Source organism: Babylonia areolata, chromosome 25 (assembly GCF_041734735.1).
Source record: "Babylonia areolata isolate BAREFJ2019XMU chromosome 25, ASM4173473v1, whole genome shotgun sequence".
Classification (NCBI taxonomy): domain Eukaryota; kingdom Metazoa; phylum Mollusca; class Gastropoda; order Neogastropoda; family Buccinidae; genus Babylonia; species Babylonia areolata.
In genome coordinates, this window is record NC_134900.1 from 9,363,180 (window position 1) to 9,385,970 (window position 22,791).

The following is a 22,791-nucleotide window of genomic DNA, read 5'->3' on the forward strand; positions in this document are numbered from 1 at the left end:
TTTTTTTTTATGTCCGTGGGCCAAAAACTTCTGTACTGCAACACATTAATCGGAGCACATCGCATGAACCACTGCTGAGCCGACCTTGACCTCATCTTGCTACATACACTAAACTTATAACTTATATGATCTCATCTCATCTTATTTTATCTTATCCTATCTTTTCTTGTTTTATCTTTAATCTCCGTTCCCGGCTCAGCGTTCTTCCCATAATTTCTGCACGCGGTAAAAAGATCTTCTTGCACCACTTCCGTTAAAAACACGAGAGAGACGGGAAGTTCGAGGAAGCCCAAAACTTGTTTGGTAGAAATCAGGTGATCGAACCGTTCGACGCGACGTAAAATTCCTCAGGTGAGCCTCTGTTTTTCCGACAGCGGTAGATGCTATATGATTTATGTAGTGTTAATCGTTATGACATTTGGAATAGTGTCTAACAAAATGGTTTTGATGTTGAACAAGACAACTGTGGCTACTTTCGGTTCTAGATTTCTCAAACTTTACACAAAGTGATTATTACGATCAAGACGGCATATTTAACGCTTTCGTCGAACAGGCTAGTGAGATTTATGCTATTCATATTCATAAGGCTGTATGTTATGCTTGGCTGCCCAGGTTTGGTGCAAAACATCAACGTAGCTTGTATGTAACATTGTCGAGGATGATACAATCTAAGCCTTCACACAAAGGAACCTCGATTGACAGTACACGTAACATCAAAAAAAGAGGTGGGGAAAGTAATCATTTGTCTTATCTTTTATTCGGAGATATAGTACTTCCCAATGAAAACATATTGTTAAAAGTTGTAAGTTGGATTGCTAGCGGAGAGACGATGGGAATGAAACAGAGAAAATGACAGTGATACCCAGCATGCCACTCAGTCACTGAACCACGCCGTTGCGTAACATCTCAGTACCCACGCCGGCCAATCTTTCAGTGACGCAGTTCGAAGAAGAAGGTGTAAGGTCTTGCCAGTTTTTTGACATCTCTCCACAACTCAACATAAACAGTTCCATGTGTCAAGGCTCCGTTTGACAGCAGGTAAGGTCTTAACCACAACTCAACACAAACTGTTCAGTTCGAAAACTTCTTTGGACAGCAGGGAAAGGTGAGATTCGTTATTTGATTGAAACAGAATGCTCCACATGTATTCCCTCCAGTCCTCAGTGTGACAGGTGGGGTGAACATCAACAGCCTGTTGCAAACAGTACTTATTCTTTCTTGAGCTTTGAGGGGGAAAAATTGTGGATTGTGCCACCATGTGTATGTAGTGCGCCCCCCCCCCCGCCCCCACACACACACCCTCCCTGCCCCCCCCCTCCCAAAAAAGGAGAAAGAAACAAAGAAAAAAAGGCAGCTGGTCAGTTTCCATGTGGTCTCCACATTGTAATGTACTGCCTACAAGTACTAGCTTTGCTTCTTTGCTGTGTTTGCATAATATATTTAAAAAAAAAAAAATTGTTACAAGGATTGATATTAATTATTTATTATGATCATGCTGAAGTATGAAGTATGTACCATAGTACTACTACTAGTAATCTACTGTGGCACTGTGTTGTAAAAGGACTTACTTACACATTTATACAGACTACAGAATGAAATGTTAAAATCCTACTTTTAAAAATGGATTTTGTATTTCAACTTAGTTTTTAGATAGTCTAGTATTCACTGATAGTGATGTATATTTTATCATATAACATTTGTCATTCCATGTTGTGTACACTCATATAGAAATCTGAAAATCACATCACTACATTAAGTCTGCTGATATTTTCGTTTTATTAATACAATGTTTGCTTTGTGGTTTTATGGTTTTAAGCTTGTACAGGCGATAGAAGAACAAAAGCAAGAAAAACAAAAAAAAAAAGCACCAAAGAGAAGAAAAAAAGAAAAGAAAAAGAAGAGAAAAAAAAAATACAGAGAAGAGAAAGGAGAGAGAAGGTAAGAAAGAAGAAGAAGAAAAAGGGAGGTGAAAAACAGGAAGAAAAAAAAAATGGATTGGATGAACAAGGCCTGGGATTCAATTCTGTATGTCAGAACCATGGACCAACCGCCAACCATGCAGGGGGACAGGAGGACAACTGGAAATCTGCGTCGCCCCAAACTTCACCTCGATCAGTTCAGATGCCTCAGATTTAGCGACATTTTCCAGAAGGCAGACGGGAAAGCAGAGAGCCAGAATCTGCAGGTATGTATGTGTGTGTGTGTGTAAGAGAGAGATAGAGGATTTGTGGTGTGTGTGTGTGTCTAAGACAGAGAGAGAGAATTGTGGTTTGTGTGTGTGTAAGGCCCGTCGCCCACGCGGCGTCAGCGTCAGCCACGCATCAGTTTTTGATGCCTCGCTACATTTGTCATTTGGACACCTGAAACCTGTAGCTAGGCGTGTCGCTCGCACACGCGCGACAAACCTCCTCAGGCATCACACATCATGCTCCATATTTGGAAAGTCATGTGCTGAAACTTGCTGAAATAGATTTCAAATGATATCACGTGAAACAAGTGGGTCTCGTGATTGGTTGCTCCACACACGTATGTCACTTTTGTCACGGGGGAATAGGACAAGTTCTATCGAAGAAACATGACACGCGGCGATGGCGATCTTGGTGCGTGGCGCGCGAATCTTGCTGCCTAAAAACCTCGCACACTGGGCGCTGCGCGAAACTTGCTGTGTGTCGCGTGAAACTTTCTGCTTGATGCCCCGTGTGCGATGGGCTTGAGACAGAGAGGAGAGAGTACTTGTGGTGGTTGTTGTGTGTGTGTGTGTGTAAGAGAGAGAGAGTGTTTACAAGTGTGTGTGTGTGTGTGTATACATGTCTGAGTGTGTTTGTGAGTTAATCTTCAGTTAATTGTCTTTCCACTGTAACTGTGTAAGCCACATTGGGTGTATATGTATGTGTGACTGCATTTGCACGCTTGTGTACATGTGAGTGCACTCTGGTTCCTTGAACACATTCCATTTTTGTCCTTGTTTTATTTTATTTCAGTCATTCGCCTTCTACATATCTTTCACTTGACTGTATTTTGCATGTATGTTGATGTTTATTCTATATGATGTTGATGTTTTTACACTAACCCTGGACAGGCTGAGTTCATCCAAGGGTCAGGCATCTGCTCTTTTCCTGTGCCCACAGCAGACGGAGTGTTCATGTGCTGCTACATGTGGTGCCAGTACATGCTGCGGTGTTGCCTGTATAAATCAGTCTGCACTGCTTTGGCACCTTGAAAATGAAACTTCACTGTGTCATTGCATGTGTTTTAGAAGCCTCTACACAATTGTTCAGTAATTTGCTACTTTTTTCTGTCTGTCCTTTTCCCACAGCAGATGTGGTGTCAGCGTATATCCATGGATCAGTCTGTGTCGCTTTGACGTCAACTTGAAACTGAAACTTCAGTGTGTCATTGTATGCGTTTCACAACTAGAAACCTGTTCATAATTGTTCAGGCAACTGTTGCTTTTTTCTTTCTGTCTTTCCTCCAGAGCAGATGCAGTGTTAACATATCATGATATGGTTCAGTGTGTATCGCTTTGACGTTAACTTGAAACTGAAACTTCAGTGTGCCGTTGTATGAGTTTTAGAAACCTGTACAAAATTGTTCAGTCATTTCTGACTTTTTTCTGTCTTTTTTTCTCCCAAAGCAGATGTGGTGCTAGCATGTATGGTTCAGTGTGTATCGCTTTGACGTCGGCTTGAAACTGAAACTGTCTGTATTTTGTTTGAAGCTTGTACATGTTTGGCCATGCGCCTGCTTCCTTCCCCCCCCCCCCCCCCCCCCCTTTTTTTTTTTTTCTTTCTCTGTAAATGAGATGTACAATGTATATGGATCAGTGCTTTTACACCAGAAACTCAATTTGAAACACAGGTGGGTCTCGAGCAACAAAAAGACGGCACCTTCACCTGTGAGCTGTGCGCTCGACGGGACCTTCAGCCCGGCCAGTCCATCGACAGCCACTGCAGCAGCAAGAAGCACAAGACTGCTGTGTGCCTCCTGAGGCTGAGAGAGTAAGGACAGAGGGAGAGGGGAGAGATAGACAGGATAGGGGAGGGGGGAGGGAGACTGAGGGGAGGGGGGGAGAGACGGACATGATAGGGGAGGGGGAGAGAGATCGGCAGACAGAAGGAGATAGGAGGTGGGGGGAGGGTAGACAGCAGTGAGAGAGGGAGATGGGGGGAGAGAGACAGAGAGAGGTGGGGGGGGGGGGAGAGGGGAGAGAAAGACAGGGAGATTGGGGGTGGGGGGGAGAGAAATAGACAGACACACTGACACAGAGGGAGAGAGATGTGGGGGTGGGGGTAGGGGGGTGTTAGAGCGAGAGTTGTTTTTTTGTGGCTGTTCTGGTTTTTTTTTCTGTCTAATTCATTGAATGTGGTCATTGTCATCATCATGGTCTCTGAGAATGGCTTGAATGTGGTCATTGTCATCATGATTCATGGTGTCTGTGAATCCATCACAGTCACAGATTTGTCGTCACCAGCAGGCTTGTCGTCTTAACTTGCTTCCTCCACTCCTACCACCCCTACCCCCCTGCCCCCCAACCCCTTTGCAGGAAGAAGAAGGCAGCGGACATGGCAGCTAGTGTCCCCACCACCACCGCAGCCGGCACCGCAGCCGATGCCACACCTGCAGCCCCGGGTGGACAGCCCCCGAAACGGCTTCGCATCGAGAGTGATGCCTATGACCCCAAAAAGGACGAGCACTCCAAGGTGGTGCTGCTAGGGGAGACGCGGGAGGAGGCGCTGGGAATGACCTTCACCCTGACCAACGTCAGCGCCAACAGCGTTTTCAGCTACAGCAGCTGGGACGTGTCCACCATCTCCAGGGAGTTCACTCTGCTGGAGCCGGATCCTCAGCCATCACAGCTGGGTCCCAGTGAGTGCTGGGTGTGTTGTGGGGGGCAGGGGTGGGGGGGGGGTGTACAGTAGTGGGGAGGGATGGAGGTGTGGGGGGGGAGGGATTTGAATCATGCTCTCACCCTTTCTCCCAGATTTGACTGGAAAATCAAACTGAGTGTCAAGTCATTCAGATGTGACAATAAACTGAGGTCCCATGTGCAGCACACACACTCGGGGCACTGGAGAAGAACCCATGGCAACAAGGTGGTTGTCCTGGCAAAATTCTGAAGAAGGAATCCACTCTCTCTCTCTCTCTCTCTCTCTCTCTCTGTATATATATATATACATGCACTCAAGTCCTGACAAAGCGCATGGGGATATATATGGATTTGTCTGAACAGTGTCGCGTCCTTGAGAAAATGATACCGTGTGTGTGTAATAATGGTTGATTATAATCATACTGGTATAATGATGATAATAATACTACATTTAATTACACATACTTAACCGTGACCCACTAGTAGAGAACCGTTATAGCAGCGTCACCGAGACATCCAAGAGGACTAGAGGAAGCCAGTGGCAGCAGTGCCCACAGAGCCCGGACACTTTTCCTGCCCTCACTGCAGACACGTATACAGATCCAATGGCCATATGCCAGTCCTCACCTAACAAGAATGAAAAGTGCAAAGACGTCATTGCGGTATACAACAGACCACCAAGAAGACGTCTTCATGAAGACGTTCTCTGTGTCATTTGTGAAGTATGGCTTTGACACTGCGCTCAGCTGTTGTAGGGATGGTCCACAGAAACTGTAGTGCAGCTGTACTATTAGTATTATTTTTATTATTATTTCTAATTACTATCATACGTCCATGCTGCTTGGTTGTGGGCTGAAGCCTGTCACTTGTCCTGTTGTCCAGATGTACAGCTGAAGCTGACGATGAAGTTGGCACCACAAGAGGAGTTTGTCCACGCCTTCAAAGCAGTGTTCCGCTTTGAAGACTTATCTCGTAAAACCAGCACCAGTGTCTTCTGTAATGTAAAGGTTTCCTTTGTGAGCACTGAGACCAAGGCTCTGTCAGCCACTGGGGCGTATTTTGATGCTCGACAGAGGAGGCCTGCCAGAAGGGCCTTCTATCGACGGGGAGCTGCCATTCCAGGCCAGCCTCTGCCCAGGTCAGTTTTCTTGCTTTGGTTTTTTTTGTTGTCCTTTTTTAGGATTGTGGTTATTGAATGATGTTTGGTGTCATATACTATACCATGTCAAACTGATGCAAACTAGGCCTATTGGTTTGCTCTGCTTGGTCAAATTTCGCGTGGCTAACAGTGAAAAGATGAGCCGTTTTTCCCCGGTCCGCTGTCAGCCAATCAAACGTCTCTAAAAGCTATAAGCGCTGAATCATTCCTTTGGCCAAGGCTCTCCACGCCATCTTGTCAGGTTTACGCTCTGTCTCGTCTTACGCTTTTTTTTTTTGGCTATTAAGCGTATTCATTTGGCCATATTTTGCTGCATGCGGCTTGTCTGTATTGTATTCTTACATTCTGTGTACTTGATTCGACTTGGCCCCCTCGATTCGTTCATTTTTCTCTACCTCTAAGTCGATCCTGTCTTTCCTTTCTCTGTTGGGGGTCGGATTTTCGCTAGGTGCCTAATCGCGGGTTCCATGCCTTGATGCCATACCACGAAGGCAGGGATCATGATGCTGGGACTGAGACTCGGCAAGAGACTCTCCCAGGCCCGGAGCTCATGATTCCTCCAGATAGGGACCACAGCGATGTGTCTTTAGATGCTGATCGCGAAGGCGACTTTCGTACCAGTAAAACGGTCATGAGGGGCACCGGGGGGAAAGAGGTATGAGCGCCGCCTCCCGAGGTGTCCCAGCGCAAGGCAGGGAGAAGGGGGAGTGGCAAGTCCTCTCTTGGCGGTGGGGACTCGCAGCTAGGCGCAAACTCACAAGGGGAGGCCGCGCCTGGCCGTTACCTGGGTCCCCACTCAGAGACGGCCCTCATGGGCCCCATTGTTGTTCCCCCTCCTCCCTTCTCTGTCGACCCCCCTCCCCCACCTCCTGGGGGGGAGAAAAATTTGGATCCGAGGGGGGATCTCTACTTTGCCCACCCCGGGCCAACCCACCCCAGTCTCCCCACGGGAGGGGATTCGGGGCGCGTGGCAACCTGCTCTGCAGGTCTTCCTGCTATCCGGCCGGTCTCCCCTGCTGGAGGAGGCCCGCGCGTGTCAGGCGGTTCTGGGCAGTCAGACCGCTCGTCTTCGGGCGGGACTGACACCCAAGTCAGACCTGACCTCCCTCCGACTTCGCCAGGTTTTTCCCTTCATCGAGGTCAAGGCGCCAGTGACTCTTGGGGTTGGGGTCACAGTATGGCTGGTGCCCATGGGTGGTTACCCCCATTCTACCCATACTGGGGCGCACCTATGGTGCACGCTGGGTTGCCGGGAGCACCAGGGGCCAACCCCTTGTCCGCTGCCCACCGGACCCAACCCAGCACATCTCACAGGGTGACACACACAGCCCCGACAAGTGGGATCGACTTCTTGTCGGTCAGGTCGAGCTCCTCGTCCAATATTGCCACTCTGTCCACAAATCGGTCCTCTGTCAACCCACAGGTGACCTCCACGGTCACAATGGCCTCCTTGTCAGGACCGACGGCTGCTGAGGGGCCCCCGCTCAGTCCGGGGGAGCCTGCAGTTCCCACCTCCCCAGCCCTCGGTCCTACAGGGAGATGAGTGGGTGTTTGTCCCCTCACAGCACTCGTGGGTCCCTCTTGCATCCAGGGACGCCCTCTCTGAGAAGGTGTGGCACCCACCATCCCAGCATGGTTGAACCTACGGTCCACACACTCCCCACCCGATTCAGGCGTCATATCAGCTGCGGCCATGGTCCCGGCTCGGGATCGTCCCAGCTCATCCCGCTGGGCTGACCACAGCTCACAGGACACCCCTGTGGGTACATCCACTTGGGATGGCACCCAGCAGGGGATGGACTGCGAACAAGAGTGGGAGCCCCTGTCTTCGGATGAGGACGAACAAGCGGATGAGCACTCTTCGCCCACATCCCAGGGGGACAGATTGAGCCCGCGCCTCCCTAGGGACCAGCCTGAACCAAACTCGGACTTTGCCGAGCTCGAACTGACCCTCCCCAATAGGGTCACGTATGCGGAATCAGTCCCTCAGGCTACTTTGTTACCCTTGACCCTCCTTACGCCATGTGACTCTAACTCCAGAACCACAAGGCGACTCAGAGTGCCAGAAATGGCGCAGGAATGGCTTAATAAGCCAGCCCGCACTGTCAGGGGTGCTGCTTCCATCCCTCCTCCAGGCAGGGAGTCCCTCTCTGCCCCGGGCGCTTTTTCCCCAGGAAAGTTTCTTAAAGATTCCTCCAAGGGAGGGGTGTGGTCCTGGTACACACAGGACCACCCTGCCTACAGGGAAGCAGAGCCCTGCGTGCAGGACAGGGTGTTGGTCTCACAGCGCACCACCTTCCCCACTTCAGCTACCCTATCCTTTAAAACTTTAGCAGAGTGGGACAAATTGGCCCGCAGCTGCCTCCTCGAGGTTTCCACGGCTTATACCTTCTTCGACGCATTCCTCCACAGGGCCAATAAGCTGTGGGAACAGCGTCCAGTTAATCAGGACACGGTGTCTTCTTCTTCTGTCCCACCTGGCCTCTTCACCGACCAGAGGTTAAACGCTTTTGGCAATAGGGTAGCATCTGGTCTCACGGCAGCTGCAGACACAGCTACCAGCCTTCACTTCAATACTGTGCTAGCGCAGCGTGATGCTGTTCTCCGCCTCTCTAACATTCCTGTGGAGGAGAGGGCTGCCCTGCGGTCCATCCCAGCACAGCAGCACTCCCTCTTCGGCCAGTTCCCGCCCCATTTTGTCAGCCACAGGGCAGAGACAAACATGGAGGTGGCCTCATATTTAGCCCACACCTCTCAGGGGCGCCAGGGTTCTATGCCATTGAAGAGACCCGCCACCAGGGCCCCTCCATATACCACGCCACCTAAGTCAAAGTGGCGTGCGCAGAATCAGCGGCAGAGGAATGAACCACCTCATGTCTGTCCAAGCCGACCGGCCATGCCCAAGGCCAGAAGGCAGCACCCCCAATGACTGGGCCCCGATTCAGCACAGCCAGTCGTTCAGCCCCTCCAAGTAGGAAACTTGTTCGGGCATGCACATCAGTGGCGTGCTCTGGGACTCAATGACTGGATTGTATCGGTGCCAGAGTCGGGGTATGTACTGCCCCCCCTCTAAGATCCACTCCTCCTCCTTAGGTGCCCAGCTCGACGGAGCAGGAGAGTGTCTTAGAGAAAGAGATATCGCACCTACTCCTCATAGGGGCGATATCTCAACTCTCCGACCTGGGCCCCGGTTTTTATGGCCAGTTGTTCATGATTCCAAAGGTCTCGGGAGGGTGGAGACCAGTCTTGGACTTGTCCCCCCTCAACAAATTCCTCCCCAAAATCAAATTCAAGATGGACACACAGGCACAGATTCGGTAGACCCTCCAACAGGGCGATTGGGTTACCTCTGTCGATCTGAAAGATGCTTATTTTCATATCCTCATCCATCCGGCATCCCGTCGGTACCTGAGGTTCGTGTGGAGGGACAAGGTGTTCCAGTTCTCGGCCCTCCCATTTGGTCTGTCCCTTGCCCCTTTCCTGTTCACCAAGGTGGTGTGGGAATTGGTGTCCATCGTCCGGTCGGAATCCATTCATCTCTGTGTGTACCTGGACGACTGGCTTATTCTGGCCCAGTCACAGGCCCTGTGCCAGAGTCATACAGCCAGACTTCTAGACCTTTGCTCCCAACTGGGCTTCCTCATGAACCAGGAGAAATGCGATCTGTCCCCAAGTCAGTCCTTCGACTTCTTAGGGATGAGATTCGACACGCGGTCCATGATAGTCTCTCCGACGCCAGATCGCTGGGACCGTCTGGCAGGCCTCCTCAGCCACTTGCGCCGTTCCTCCCAAGCAACAGCGCGGACACTTTCTTCCCGCCTGGGCATGATGGAGTCCATGGCACCTCTCATTCCCCAGGGCAGGGTTCTCAAGTGCCCTCTCCAGAGGGCACTGAGGTTACGCTGGTCCCAGAGCACTCAGCCATGGGATACCCAGATATGTCTGGGCGAGTGGTTCCTCGAGGTGACATCAGAGTGGTTAATCACCCCCCTTCGGACACAGGGGGTGCCCATAGCCCCACCTACTCTTCAGGTGGCACTCTTCACAGACACCTCCTCCCTGGGCTGGGGAGCCCACATGGACTCACTCCATGCAGCAGGGACTTGGTCCCCGGAGGAGCGCCTATGCCACATCAATGTTCTGGAACTGGAGGCAGTTTGCAGGGCTCTCCTGCACTTCATGGGGGAGGCCACTGGCAAGACCATCCACTTGTTCACGGACAATACGACGGTCGCATGTTATGTGAACAAAGGGGGGGGGGGGGGGGGGGCGCACTCGGCAGTCCTCTTCCTGCGGACCGAGGCTCTCCTCCGTTGGTGCCACAGCAAGGGCATTGCACTTTCAGTGAGACACATAGCAGGAAACGCCAACATTTTGGCAGATGGCTCTCAGCAGGTCCAAGAGTGTCGTCCGCACAGAGTGGACCCTGGACAAGGACACCCTTTAGGGGGTGTGAGAACGGTGGTTTCAGCCGATGGTGGACCTTTTTGCCACAAAGTTCAACAAGAGACTTCCCACTTATGTCTCTCAGGTCGCCAACCCAGAAGCGTGGGCAGTGGATGCTCTCTCTCTAGACTGGAGCAGTCTGATCGCCTATGCATTTCCTCCGTTTCCAATTCTGTCCAAAGTGATATGGAAAAACAGATTGGAACGCCCGCAGCTGATCCTCATTGCGCCAAAATGGCCAGCCCAGCCCTGGTTTCCGGACCTTCAGTCCCTGACACATGTTCCACCCCTGGAATTCGAAACCAAATCTCATCTGCTGAGGCAGCCTCGTTTGGGCATTCCTCATTCCAATCCTTAACTGTTCCACCTGCACCATTGAAGTCTTCGACCCCTCGGTTGGCCTCTGTGTCGGCTGCGCTGACCCAAGGGGGTGCCTCCTCTGACCTCCTCTCCATAGTCACCAGAGCAAGGAGAGAGGGAACGGAGACTTTGTATGACTTTCGCTGGAAGAAATGGTTGCGGTGGTGTACAGCTCAGGACATTCCCCCTACTAACCCTACAAGTATGCAGCTGGCCACCTTTCTGGCTCACTGCTCCTCGGTTCTCAACCTGTCTGCTAGTTCTGTGTGAGGGTACAGGTCTGCCATCTGTACCACAATCAAACAGCTAGGTGGTCCCGCCTTTGAAGCGGATTTCCTGCTCAGAGAGGTGGCTAGGGGCGCCTCTCTGAAGGAAGCTAGAAACCCCAGAAGAGTGCCCCTCTGGGACTTGTTCCTGGTGCTGGATTTCATTTGAAAACAGCCCTTCAAGCCATTGGGGACTATTCCTTTTGACCTGCTCACCCTCAAGACGACTTTCCTTCTGTTGCTGGCCACAGGCCATCATAGAAGCGAGATTCATGGTCTTAGTGGAATGCCAGAAGATCTGGCCTTCCACAGAGATGGTTCCAACACTATTCGTTTCCTTCCAGAGTTTCTGGCTAAGAACCAAGACCCTGAGGTCCCTTCCCCCTCTCTGAGGGTCAGACCTTTGTCTGATATTCTTGCCCAAGATGATGAGGATAGGCATCTCTGCCCTGTTAGGTGTCTCAAATACTATTGGGATAGGTCTCGCCATAGGCGTTCTTCTCAGAGGCGTCTGCTCATCTCCCTCAATGAGAATTACAAGAAAGACATCGCTGCAGGCACCATTTCCTGCTGGGTTTCCCAAGTCATTCGTAGAGCCTACTCTCATGCACACAGGGATATCAGCTGTCTTCATCCCAGAGCACATAAAGTGCGGGCCATAGCTACTTCGGCTGCTTTCCAGCACTCAGTGCCACTGCAGCATGTCTTGGAGGCAGCCTTCTGGTGGTCTGAGAATCCCTTAATCAACTTCTACCTCAGGAATTTCTGTATGACCAGGGCTGATGGTTCCAAGGGGATTTCCTTTGTCGCGGCTAACACTGCCGTCTTGGTTACAATGGCTCCCCATACGAACCAGTAGGCGTTGCCCTCCTCCATTTGCTTTAAATTCTGCATCAGTTTGACATGGTACAGTATATGACACCAAAAGGAGGAGTTTGTATTATACTCCATGTTTGGTGATACATATACTTACCATGTCAAACTCGAATGCCCGCCCGTCCATCCCCGTGTCTCCGCCGTGGTTCTCATGGGGCATTTTCTTCGATGGCCACAGAATGATTCAGAGCTTATAGCTTTTAGAGGCGTTTGATTGGCTGACAGCGGACCGGGGAAAAACGGCTCATCTTTTCATTGTTAGCCGCGCGAAATTTGGCCAAGCAGAGCAAACCGATAGGCCTAGTTTGCATCAGTTTGACATGGTACAGTGTATGTAACACCAAACATGGAGTATAATACAAACTCCTCCTGTTACCCAGAATGTGTGTAATGTGGAAACGTGTTTGTGTTATTGTTATTACGGTTATTGATAGTTAACCGCCATGTGTGTCATGTGGTAATGTGTGTGTGTTATTGTTGTTATGGTTATTGATAGTTAACCAGCATGTGCATAATGTGGTAATGTGTGTGTGTTATTATATTTGTTATTATTCTTACTGATAGTTACCCAGCATGTGTGTAATGTGGCAATGTGTATTATTATATTTATTATAATGGTTATTAATAGTTACCTGCCATGTTTGTACACTGTAATGTAGTAATGTGTGTGAGTTATTATATTTGTTACGGTTACTGATAGTTACCCACCATGTGTGTAAAATGGTAATGTGTGTGTTTCGTTATTATGGTTCTTGATAGTTACCCAGCATGTGTGCAATGTAGTATTGTGTGTGTGTTATTGTTATTGTGGTTCTTGATAGTTGCCCAGCATGTGTGCAATGTAGTATTGTGTGTGTGTTATTGTTATTGTGGTTCTTGATAGTTGCCCAGCATGTGTGCAATGTAGTAATGTGTGTGTGTTATTGTTATTATGGTTATTGATAGTTGCCCAGCATGTGTGCAATGTAGTAATGTGTGTGTGTTATTGTTATTATGGTTATTGATAGTTGCCCAGCATGTGTGCAATGTAGTAATGTGTGTGTGTTATTGTTATTGTGGTTATTGATAGTTACCCAGCATGTGCGTAATGTAGTAATGTGTGTGTGTTATTGTTATTGTGGTTATTGATAGTTACCCAGCATGTGCGTAATGTAGTAATGTGTGTGTGGCCAGCCTTGACGACAGGGACAGTCTGGAGAAGGATCGCCCCCTGCCGTGGTTCGACATGATGGAACATGTCTACCGGTTCATCAACCACGGACTGCTGTTCAAGGCGCAGTACTCCCCCGAGGAGGCTGAAGAGCTCAACGCTTACAAGTAGGTCCTCCCTGTTGTGTTTGGCAACTGAATCTATTGTGCGTTGATGTTTGTTAGCCTTGTTTTGGGCAATGAAATCCATGATCCATTGTTCTTCCATACAGCTGATTAGCAACGATCAGTGAAGTAAACAAAATAAGCATTGAACACGAGCAGGAGTGGTTGTGTGTGTATAGCCATGTGACTGAACAATCACAATTGTTGTTTTGTAACCAGACACAACACCCACCCACCCCACCCACCACACACACACACACACCTGTGGACCAGTAGCCTCAGTTGGGTCTCTGGCACCGAATAAAGTACAAGATCAGCACTCTATGCTACAAATGTATTCACAAATCAGCCCCTTCTTATCTCTGTGGCTGCCTTCACCTCTACACTCCATCTCGCTCACTACGATCAGCTTCGGATGCACTCTGTTTACGCATACCCATATTCAAACTCTCGACTGTTGGCCGCCATTCTTTCTCTGTGTCTGGACCTTGCAACTGGAATGAACTTCCTCTTTCACTTTGTCAAGTCTCCACACTCAGCTCTTTCAAGTCTGGCCTTAAAACCCACCTCTTCCCAAAATAGCCTCCCTTCCCTGCCTCTTCCTTGTCTTCAGTTTCTCCAGTTTTATAGTTATGCGTGTGTGAGAATGACTGGTGTGAAAACGCTTTGATTTATCTCTGCACAAGATTCAGCGCTAGATAAATACCATTATTATATGTATAGAGAGCACAGGAACAGGAGTCATGATGGCTGCCGTCAAAAGAGGGCGCTAGCCAGGGGGACAAAGGGGAGGTTACCTACTTCCAGGAGGTTATCGGCCATAGTACTTTCGTTTTCCCCGCATAGGCGGATAGTAGTTTGCACAGGACAGGAATGTCAGACTCGTGCCGGAGTCTGCACTAGTTGGGTCACGGTAAGTATATTATTTAAACGTAATTTTAGATAGAAAATTTATTATTATTATTATTATTATTATTATTGACAGGATGTCAGTAATGACACTGGGCTGGGTTGGCTTGCAGGCAGGCACTGAGCCAGGAGGAGGTGACGATGAATAATTACCAGACCCGCTTCTCCTTCCTGCTGTACCTGGAGGAACACCAGACCGACGTTGACATGGAGTCATACTTCATGGAGAGGGTCCGACTATCTCGCAATGGATACATGCTGTGTCTGGAGGTCAGTGTGTGTGTGTGTGTGATGTGTCTGTGTGTGTGTGTGTGTGTGTGTGGGGGGGGTTATGTGTAGTGTGTTGATTTGTGTGTAGCATATGTATGTGTGTGTGTGCATGCATAGTGTGTTGCGTTGGTGTGTGTGTGTGTACATCTGTGTGTGTGAGACATGAAGATAGAGTCTGCTTCACATGTTGTAGTGTGTACATCTGTGTGTGTGAGACGTGAAGATAGAGTCTGCTTCACATGTCGTGGTGTGTACATCTGTGTGTGTGAGACGTGAAGATAGAGTCTGCTTCACGTGTCGTGGTGTGTACATCTGTGTGTGTGAGATGTGAAGATAGAGTCTGCTTCACGTGTCATGGTGTGTACATCTGTGTGTGTGAGACGTGAAGATAGAGTCTGCTTCACATGTTGTGGAAACCTGCTGTCCCTGAAGCCCAGTGAAGGTCAGTGTGTGTGTGGGTGTGTGTTGAGTTTGGATGTGTGTGTGTGGGTGTGTGTTGAGTTTGGATGTGTGTGTAGTGAACGTGTAGGTGTGTGTTGAGTATGGATGTGTGTGTAGTAAACGTGTGGGTGGGTGTTGAGTTTGGATGTGTGTGTAGTGAACGTGTGGGTGTGTGTTGAGTATGGATGTGGGTGTGTGTTGAGTATGGATGTGTGTGTAGTAAACGTGTGGGTGTGTGTTGAGTATGGATGTGTGTGTAGTGAACATGTGGGTGTAGTGTGTATATTTGTTGCGTTGTAGTATCATGTCAAATCATATATCATGTACCATATGATGTCATATCATGTACCATATGATGTCATATATATCACACCATACATCATATCACGTCTTGTATATTGACAACTTCACGCTCCCAAACAACATTATCCTCAAACGGCTGAATCCGAAATGGCTGAGCGGTGCGTATGGAGTGGTCTTCCTGTTTACAGCAGTTGCTGTTGTGGAAGGACTGCGTCAGTCCAATTTTTAACGTATTTGTTTTGCTATGGCATTGTGTCCCAGACGTTGGAATGTTGAAGAAATGCTTTAGGAAACTGAAATAAAGGTTTGGAGATCATTCATCCTTCACAGGTTTCTCCGGCAGCTGGCATAGACGATTTGAAACGTGGTCTTCAGTGACTAAATATATATCTCGTGCTTGCTGAAACACCTAAAGGCAAAGCAATGAAAATGATAAAACTTGAACAGTCTAGTTTCATTCCATTACGTTTATTCCGGGAGAGTAAAAACAGTGTTCTTAAATACGCCACTACCGGGCCTGTGTTGTCTGACTGAGGCAGAATTGATGTTGAGTCCGTCCGTGAACAACACTGAAGCATGTGAAGCTGACAATGTTTTGTGCCAACACACACAGAAGAAAATTGTAGATCTGTAAATCAATGACAAAATCGAAGCACAATTTGATTCAAAAGATAAATTTTGTGTTTAAGGGCTCAGAAAAGTATGTATCTTGAAAGTCATGATAGTGCTTCAGTTGTGTATGTGTGTAAACTATGTGGCAGAGAAAGAGAGCAATAACTGCCATGTGCATAATTTATATATGTTATTAATGAAGTATCCATATTCTTATGAATACAATAAAATGATATGATTATTAATCAGTCCTGAAATGGCATATAATTGTCAAGTGGACTAAATGAAATTAAAGGTGGTGGTATCTGAAATTATTACTGCTAGTACTAAGGGTGTCTTTGGTTAAAACTGATGATGTCAGGATGATGCTCAGTTTTAGGTATTTTAGGAATTTTACAAATTTTCATTTAATTTCATATTGCTTTGAGTACTGCTAACCTCGCAAGACCACATGAGGGCTTTTATGCCATCCTTTAAGTTCCTTGCCTTACCAAATAATTCAAAATCTTCACCCGATGCCAATGAATAGATAATATGAAAAGAAATATTGTAAATTCTGAATATTTACACCATATTTATCTCACAGATTTTCCCATTGATTATAATTTTCTTCTTCAATTTGCTGATCATCTGCTGATCCACCATTTCACCCCCATATCCTCTTTTTTTCCCCCCACTTGTGGTCAGGAATGAGAATTATCAGCAACTTTAACAACAACAATAACAAAAACAAAAGTGAATGCTTCATACATAACTAACAATTTATTCAGAGCCCCTACAGCCAGCTGGTAACTTTAATTTTTATCAATATTTCAGTGATTTTGGCCTACTTTGGATTGAAGAGTTTTCCAGTCCCTAAACATTTATATTGATCTGCTCTTTTGCAACTAATCTGTGCAGCCTTTTAGGTGCAGGGTGAATAGTACACACTGCTACCTGTTTTTATTTATTCTCTGTCCACAAAGGCTACAGGAAGGGCAAAATTTTCCTCTTTTTTTTTTTTTCACTATTCATATGACATTCTGAGAGAGGACAGGCTGAGAATAAGACCAATGTATGAGCCATTTACAAATTCAAAAAAATGTTTTTGTTATTGCTCCTCCATAAGTACAGAGAACCTGTGATATTGTCATGAACACAAATATATGATGATTGACAAAGTTATTAACTAATCCATACCCAATGTCAATGTAAATCATGCTTAAAAAAAAAAAAAAAATGTAACAGTGAAGGTCAAAAGTCCATTTTTTCCTCTGTGTACTATGAATTTGAGAAATGTCCAAGATAAGATTTAGGGAGCTTAATCAATATGTCCACTCAGTTTTCAAAACTAAGTAAACATTTAATTTTAAACAATATATTATATCCATGAAAATACTGCAGACAGGCTTATTTGCTTATGATGTTAATGCTTGACTGATCTTGGTTGTTTTACAGTGGATGCAGTGCAGTGTGTCCTAAAACAGCTTTAAGCATGTCACACACACACACAGACACACACACACACACACACACACACACACACACACACACACACACACACACACAGAGGCACACACACACACACACACACACACAAACACAAACACAAACACACACACACCTCATCCTGTCATCCCTCTTTTGAATCGGCTCTCTCTCCTCTTTTAAAAACAACCCACACTAACCCAAACACAACCCACAACCAAAACCCACCCCACCAAACACCATACCACTCCAGGGTTGTCTATTTTTTGAAATCATTTTTATCACTTCAAATTTTTCCTGGAAGAGGAGGGGGGTGGAAAAAAATTTTTCACCCCAAGAAAACAAATTTGTGTAAAAAAAACAAAACTGGGATTTTGGGGTATTCATATACAATCTTAAACTCCCTTAATTTCTGTTTTTGAAGAAAATGTTCAATTTTATACCAATAAACCCTCCCTCTCATTTTCTCTCTTCTTCGTTTCAACACCCCAATTTCCCGACCCCTTAATTGTTTTTAGCATTTAAATGAACCCCAAAAGTTATAACAATTATTGTTCCAAAATTCCTAAATCTCTCAGCTACCCAAAGGGGTGTTTGTGGGGTTTGGGGAGAGACAACAGGGGCAACAGTCGAGGAGAGATGAAAGTGATGTAGTAAAAAATATTAAAATTTTTTTTTTTTATTATTTCTTCCAATGTATTTTTAAATCTGATTCCTTCTGGGGGTTTGCTGTCTAATAAAGGGATGCACTTTGTTATAATTTGTTTCCCTTTGGGGAAACCTTTGGCCACCACCCTGGGTTATGTTTGGGCACCCTTAATTTAAATTGGCCTATTTTTCCCCCTTTTTTATATGGCATATAAACTTTTAAAAACATAATTAGTATTTATTATTGTATTTTTTCTTCTTTTTTTTAAACTTCCTATTTTATTTTATTTTGTTTTGTTTTTTTCTCCAATTTGGAATTGTAAGGGGTTTTTTTCATAACTCGCCCTTTTACCCATTTAAATAAAAGGGTGTTTGTTGGTTTTATTTTTTGAAAAATTTTAAAGAAAACTGGAGCCCCTAATTTAATAATTAACATTAAAATTTTTATAGGTTTGGAATATGCCCTGCACGAGCCATTGTTTTATTTGTCCCTGCCAAAAAACCATCCTAACAAAATTTAATTCCTTTAAAAACATAAACACCCAAACCCAACATGAAAACACGCAAATAAACAAAACCTCCAAACGACTTTCACTGACATAATCCCAAAACCTTAACAAAATAAATTTTAAAAAGAACACAATTTCCAGGAAACCTGAAACCAAGGGAAAAAACAACAAATTTATAACCAAAAAGTAGCCTTCCAGGATTCCCAAAAAAAATTCGAACGAAACACCAAAAATACAACACCAAAGTGAACCCACAATTTTCTTTTTCCACGATTGGCCAGTGCCAAGATTATTTCGTCGTTCAAATGAAGTTGGGACCACACCTCCATTCGTCTTCGTCATCTGGGGTTTCTCCCCGGGAAAGGTACCCGGGCCCCCCCGAATTCCCCCCAGGAAATTTCAGTTTTGGTTCAAATGGGGTTAGGGTAAAAGGGTATTGGGCCCTTCCCAAAAAGATTTATTTTTTTTTTAGGGAGGAAAACCGGGGAACGGATGGTGACCTCCTACCCAAAATTTTACCCCTTTTTGTTTGTTTGTAATTTCCCCGCTCTAGGTTTTTGTAAGGCTTTAATGAAAAGAAATAATGAGAAAACACAGCTCAGGAGCCAAGCAGCTGGAATTTAACTGAGAGTAATCAGTTGTGACAAAAAGAGTTTAGAATATAGAGTATGCCACATACTATACAACATATACAAAACAGTAGTACACATACAATACAGTACTACATATACAATTAAGTACAACACATGCCAAACAACACATACCATACAACACATATAGTACATTACAATAAAACACATAGTATAACACAACACACACAACACAACACATGCAACACAACACGCACAACATGACAAACAACACATCACACGCAACACATTACACATGACACATCACATGACACACAACACAACACATTACACACAACACATCACATTACACACAACACATGACACACAGCCCATTATGCACAGTGCAACACAACATACGACACACAACACAGGACACGACACACAACACAACACAGTACACACAACATAGTGTGACAACACTACTCAACGCATTGCACACAACACAACAACACATTACACACAACAGCACACACAACCCAACACACTACACACAGCACAATGTGACACACCACACATTTCCAACCCCAAGCCCTGTTTTGTGCTGCCCACAGACTCCTGGACATGTTCCACGAGGGCATGGAGTTCTGCGTGCGCTTCAACCTGAACCGCATCCCGCTGCGGATCCAGCACCGCGCCCTGTCGCTCATCGACTCGGAGGAGAGCTGCCTGGAGAACCTGCTCTTCCCCACGGAGGACACGGCTCGCACGCAGGGCTTCCTCCTCCCCGACAATGCCCCCTTTCGGTCAGTGTGGGATCGGAGGCTGGATGGTGTGGGCAATGGGGGCTGGAGGGTGAGGCATGATTGGCCCTTGCCAGAAGAAGTATGTGAATTATGCTATCTCAGGCATAGTAGACCGGCGACGAGGCGAGATTGGTCGTACCTCCAGTGAGTCATCATCAGTGTGGACCCCGTGTTTGTGTTTGTGTTGTGTGTGTGTGTGTGTGTTGCGTTATGTGCCGTGGCGTTAGGTGTGTTGTGTTATTATATGTGCGTTGCATTATGCGATAGTGCGTTATGTTGTGTGTGTGTGTATTGCGTTATGCGGTCTTGCGTTATGCATAGTGTGGCGTCATGCGTTAGCATTATTGCAGTGCAGCGTCATGGGTTTGCATTATGCAGTGTAGCGTCATGCGTTTGCATTATGCTGAGTGTAGTGTCATGCATTAACATTATGCAGTGTAGAATCATGCGTTAACAGTATGCAGAATGTAGCTATATGCAGTGTAGCATTATGTGTTCACATTATGCAGATTGTAGTATTATGCAGAGTGTATTGCCATGCAGTGTAGCATTGTATGTTAGAATTAAGCAGTCTTGTGTTATCACTTATGCATTAGCACAATGCAAGGTAGAGCATTACACAATAGTATTATGCATAGTGTACCGTTATGTGTTAGCACTATGTGTTAGCATTATACACTGTAGCGTTATGTGTAAGCAACATTTTGTAGTGTAGCATTACGTGTTAGCATTATGCAGAGTGTAGCAATATGCAGAGTATGGCGTTATGCAGTTTAGCATTATGCAATGTAGCGCTATGCAGTGTAGCGTTAAGCTGTATACCACTATGCGATGCAGCATTGTGCAGAACGTAGCATTATGCAGCGTGTTGAGCTGTAGGTATCTTTACGCAAAGCGTGCTTATTGTGATGTCAGTCTGTCTGTTTCACTGACACGCTTTTTCTTCCCTCTCAGGGTTCGTGGGATTCATGGAAATCTGAGGTCCAAAGTCTTGGGAAAATCACAGAACCATTTCCAGTGCTGGAAAAGTCCTTCAGGGGGGAAATATGTTTTGACCTTTGGGGTTAGGGAAAGTCTTGGAATTTGGATCCAACCCTTGACTAGTGCTGTTCAACAAACACATTTCAAAAGAGAAAAAAAAATGAAAAGAACAAAAAGCGTTGAAAACAATGTCAGTACCAGGATATCCACCGATCTCTTTTTGTCAGCATGCACTTTGCACTCTGGAAAAGAACCCATGGCAACAAAAACTGTTGTCCACTTGCAAAATTCTGTACAAATCCATTCTGATGGATAAATAAAAAAATATGCATGCACCCCGGGCCTGACAAAGCGCGTTGGGTTACACCTAATGATCAGGCATCTGCCTGCCTAGCAGATGTGGTGCAGCGTATATGGATTTGTCTGAACACAGTGATGCCTCCTTGAGAAACTGAAAATGGAAAAGTATGGGATTTTGTCTGCTCACATTTGTCCTGCTGTTCATTCCTTTTTTTTTTTTTTTTGCCCTGACAGTTATTTCTCGAACAACCCGGAGCCCAACCCAGAACAGGCTCGTGCAATCCGCCACATCGTGCTGGGCAGTTCCCGCCCGGCCCCGTACATCGTCTTCGGTCCCCCCGGCACGGGGAAAACCTTCACCATCGTCGAGGCCATCAAGCAGGTGAGTTTGGGGAGAGAAGAAAAGGACCAAAAAAAAAAAAAAAATTAAAGGCTTGACGGGTGCAATAGCTGAGTGGTCAAAGCGTTGGACTTTAAATCTGAGGGTCCTGGGTTCGAATCTCGGTGCCTGGTGGGTAAAGGGTGGGGTGGAGATTTTTCTCCCAGGTCAACATATGTGCAGACCTGCTTTGGCTGTCTACATGGCAGGGTAAAAATGGTTATACACATAAAAGCCCACTCGTACACATGCGAGTGAACCTACGTTGCAGCCCACGAACGAAGAAGAAGAAGAAGAAAGAAAAAAAAGCTTGAAGAGAGTGTTTTGATTTAGAAAGAAAGCAATCCACTGTAGGTCTTTACACTCGGCTGCTGAGAGCTGACAGTTCTTCGGGAAAACGAAAAAAAAAAAAAACCACCCTAGGTGAGCCCTCTTCCTCACGTCTTGGCTTAGTAGTGGTATTTCGTATGATGGCATGTGGCCGTGCTGTCAACATGTATTGTGTTGTATGGCCATGCTGTAACATGTAGTATTGTGGTGTGTGGCCGTGCTGTCAACATGTCGTATGGTGGTGTGTGGCCATGCTGTCAACATGTATTGTGTTGTATGGCCATGCTGTAACATGTAGTATTGTGGTGTGTGGCCGTGCTGTCAACATGTACGTATGGTGGTGTGTGGCCATGCTGTCAACATGTACGTATGGTGGTGTGTGGCCATGCTGTCAACATGTATTGTGGTGTGTGGCCGTGCTGTCAACATGTCGTATGGTGGTGTGTGGCCGTGCTGTCAACATGTACGTATGGTGGTGTGTGGCCATGCTTTTAACATGTCGTATAGTGGTGTGTGGCCGTGCTGTCAACATGGTGGTGTGTGGCCATGCTGTCAACATGTCGTATGGTGGTGTGTGGCCATGCTGTCAACATGTCGTATGGTGGTGTGTGGGCATGCTGTCAACATGTCGTATGGTGGTGTGTGGCCATGCTGTCAACATCTCGTATGGTGGTGTGTGGCCATGATGTCAACATGTAGTATGGTGGTGTGTGGCCAGGTGGTGGACCACTTCCCAGAGGCCCGAGTCATGGCGTGTGCTCCGTCCAACAGCGCAGCTGACCTGATCACGGAGCGACTGGTGGAACATCTCAAACGGCATCATGTGTTCCGCATCAACGCCTTCAGCCGCTCTCTGGCCACCATTCCTGGGACGATCAGGGTGTGTGCTGTGTTTTTGTTGTTGTATTTGTATTGTGTTGTGTTTGTGTTGTGCTTTGTTGTATTGTTCTTTATTGTGTTGTGTTTTGTTGTATTGTGT

At 46.5% G+C, this 22,791-nt stretch overlaps 1 protein-coding gene across 1 annotated transcript in view; it reads left to right on the forward strand.

Annotated features, from left to right (window-relative positions):
- The first annotated feature begins 271 nt into the window (after nucleotides 1-271).
- The window catches only part of LOC143300028 (putative helicase MOV-10), a 40,963-nt gene continuing 18,443 nt past the window's right edge, over nucleotides 272-22,791 (forward strand). The window contains exons 1-11 of the mRNA XM_076613583.1: nucleotides 272-351; nucleotides 2,035-2,185; nucleotides 3,859-3,998; nucleotides 4,544-4,866; nucleotides 5,750-6,005; nucleotides 13,148-13,291; nucleotides 14,311-14,467; nucleotides 18,729-18,811; nucleotides 19,631-19,822; nucleotides 21,338-21,485; nucleotides 22,531-22,692. Coding sequence (XP_076469698.1) covers nucleotides 2,039-2,185; nucleotides 3,859-3,998; nucleotides 4,544-4,866; nucleotides 5,750-6,005; nucleotides 13,148-13,291; nucleotides 14,311-14,467; nucleotides 18,729-18,811; nucleotides 19,631-19,822; nucleotides 21,338-21,485; nucleotides 22,531-22,692 — 1,752 coding nt within the window. The 5' untranslated portion in view covers nucleotides 272-351; nucleotides 2,035-2,038. The remainder of the gene's footprint in view (nucleotides 352-2,034; nucleotides 2,186-3,858; nucleotides 3,999-4,543; nucleotides 4,867-5,749; nucleotides 6,006-13,147; nucleotides 13,292-14,310; nucleotides 14,468-18,728; nucleotides 18,812-19,630; nucleotides 19,823-21,337; nucleotides 21,486-22,530; nucleotides 22,693-22,791) is intronic.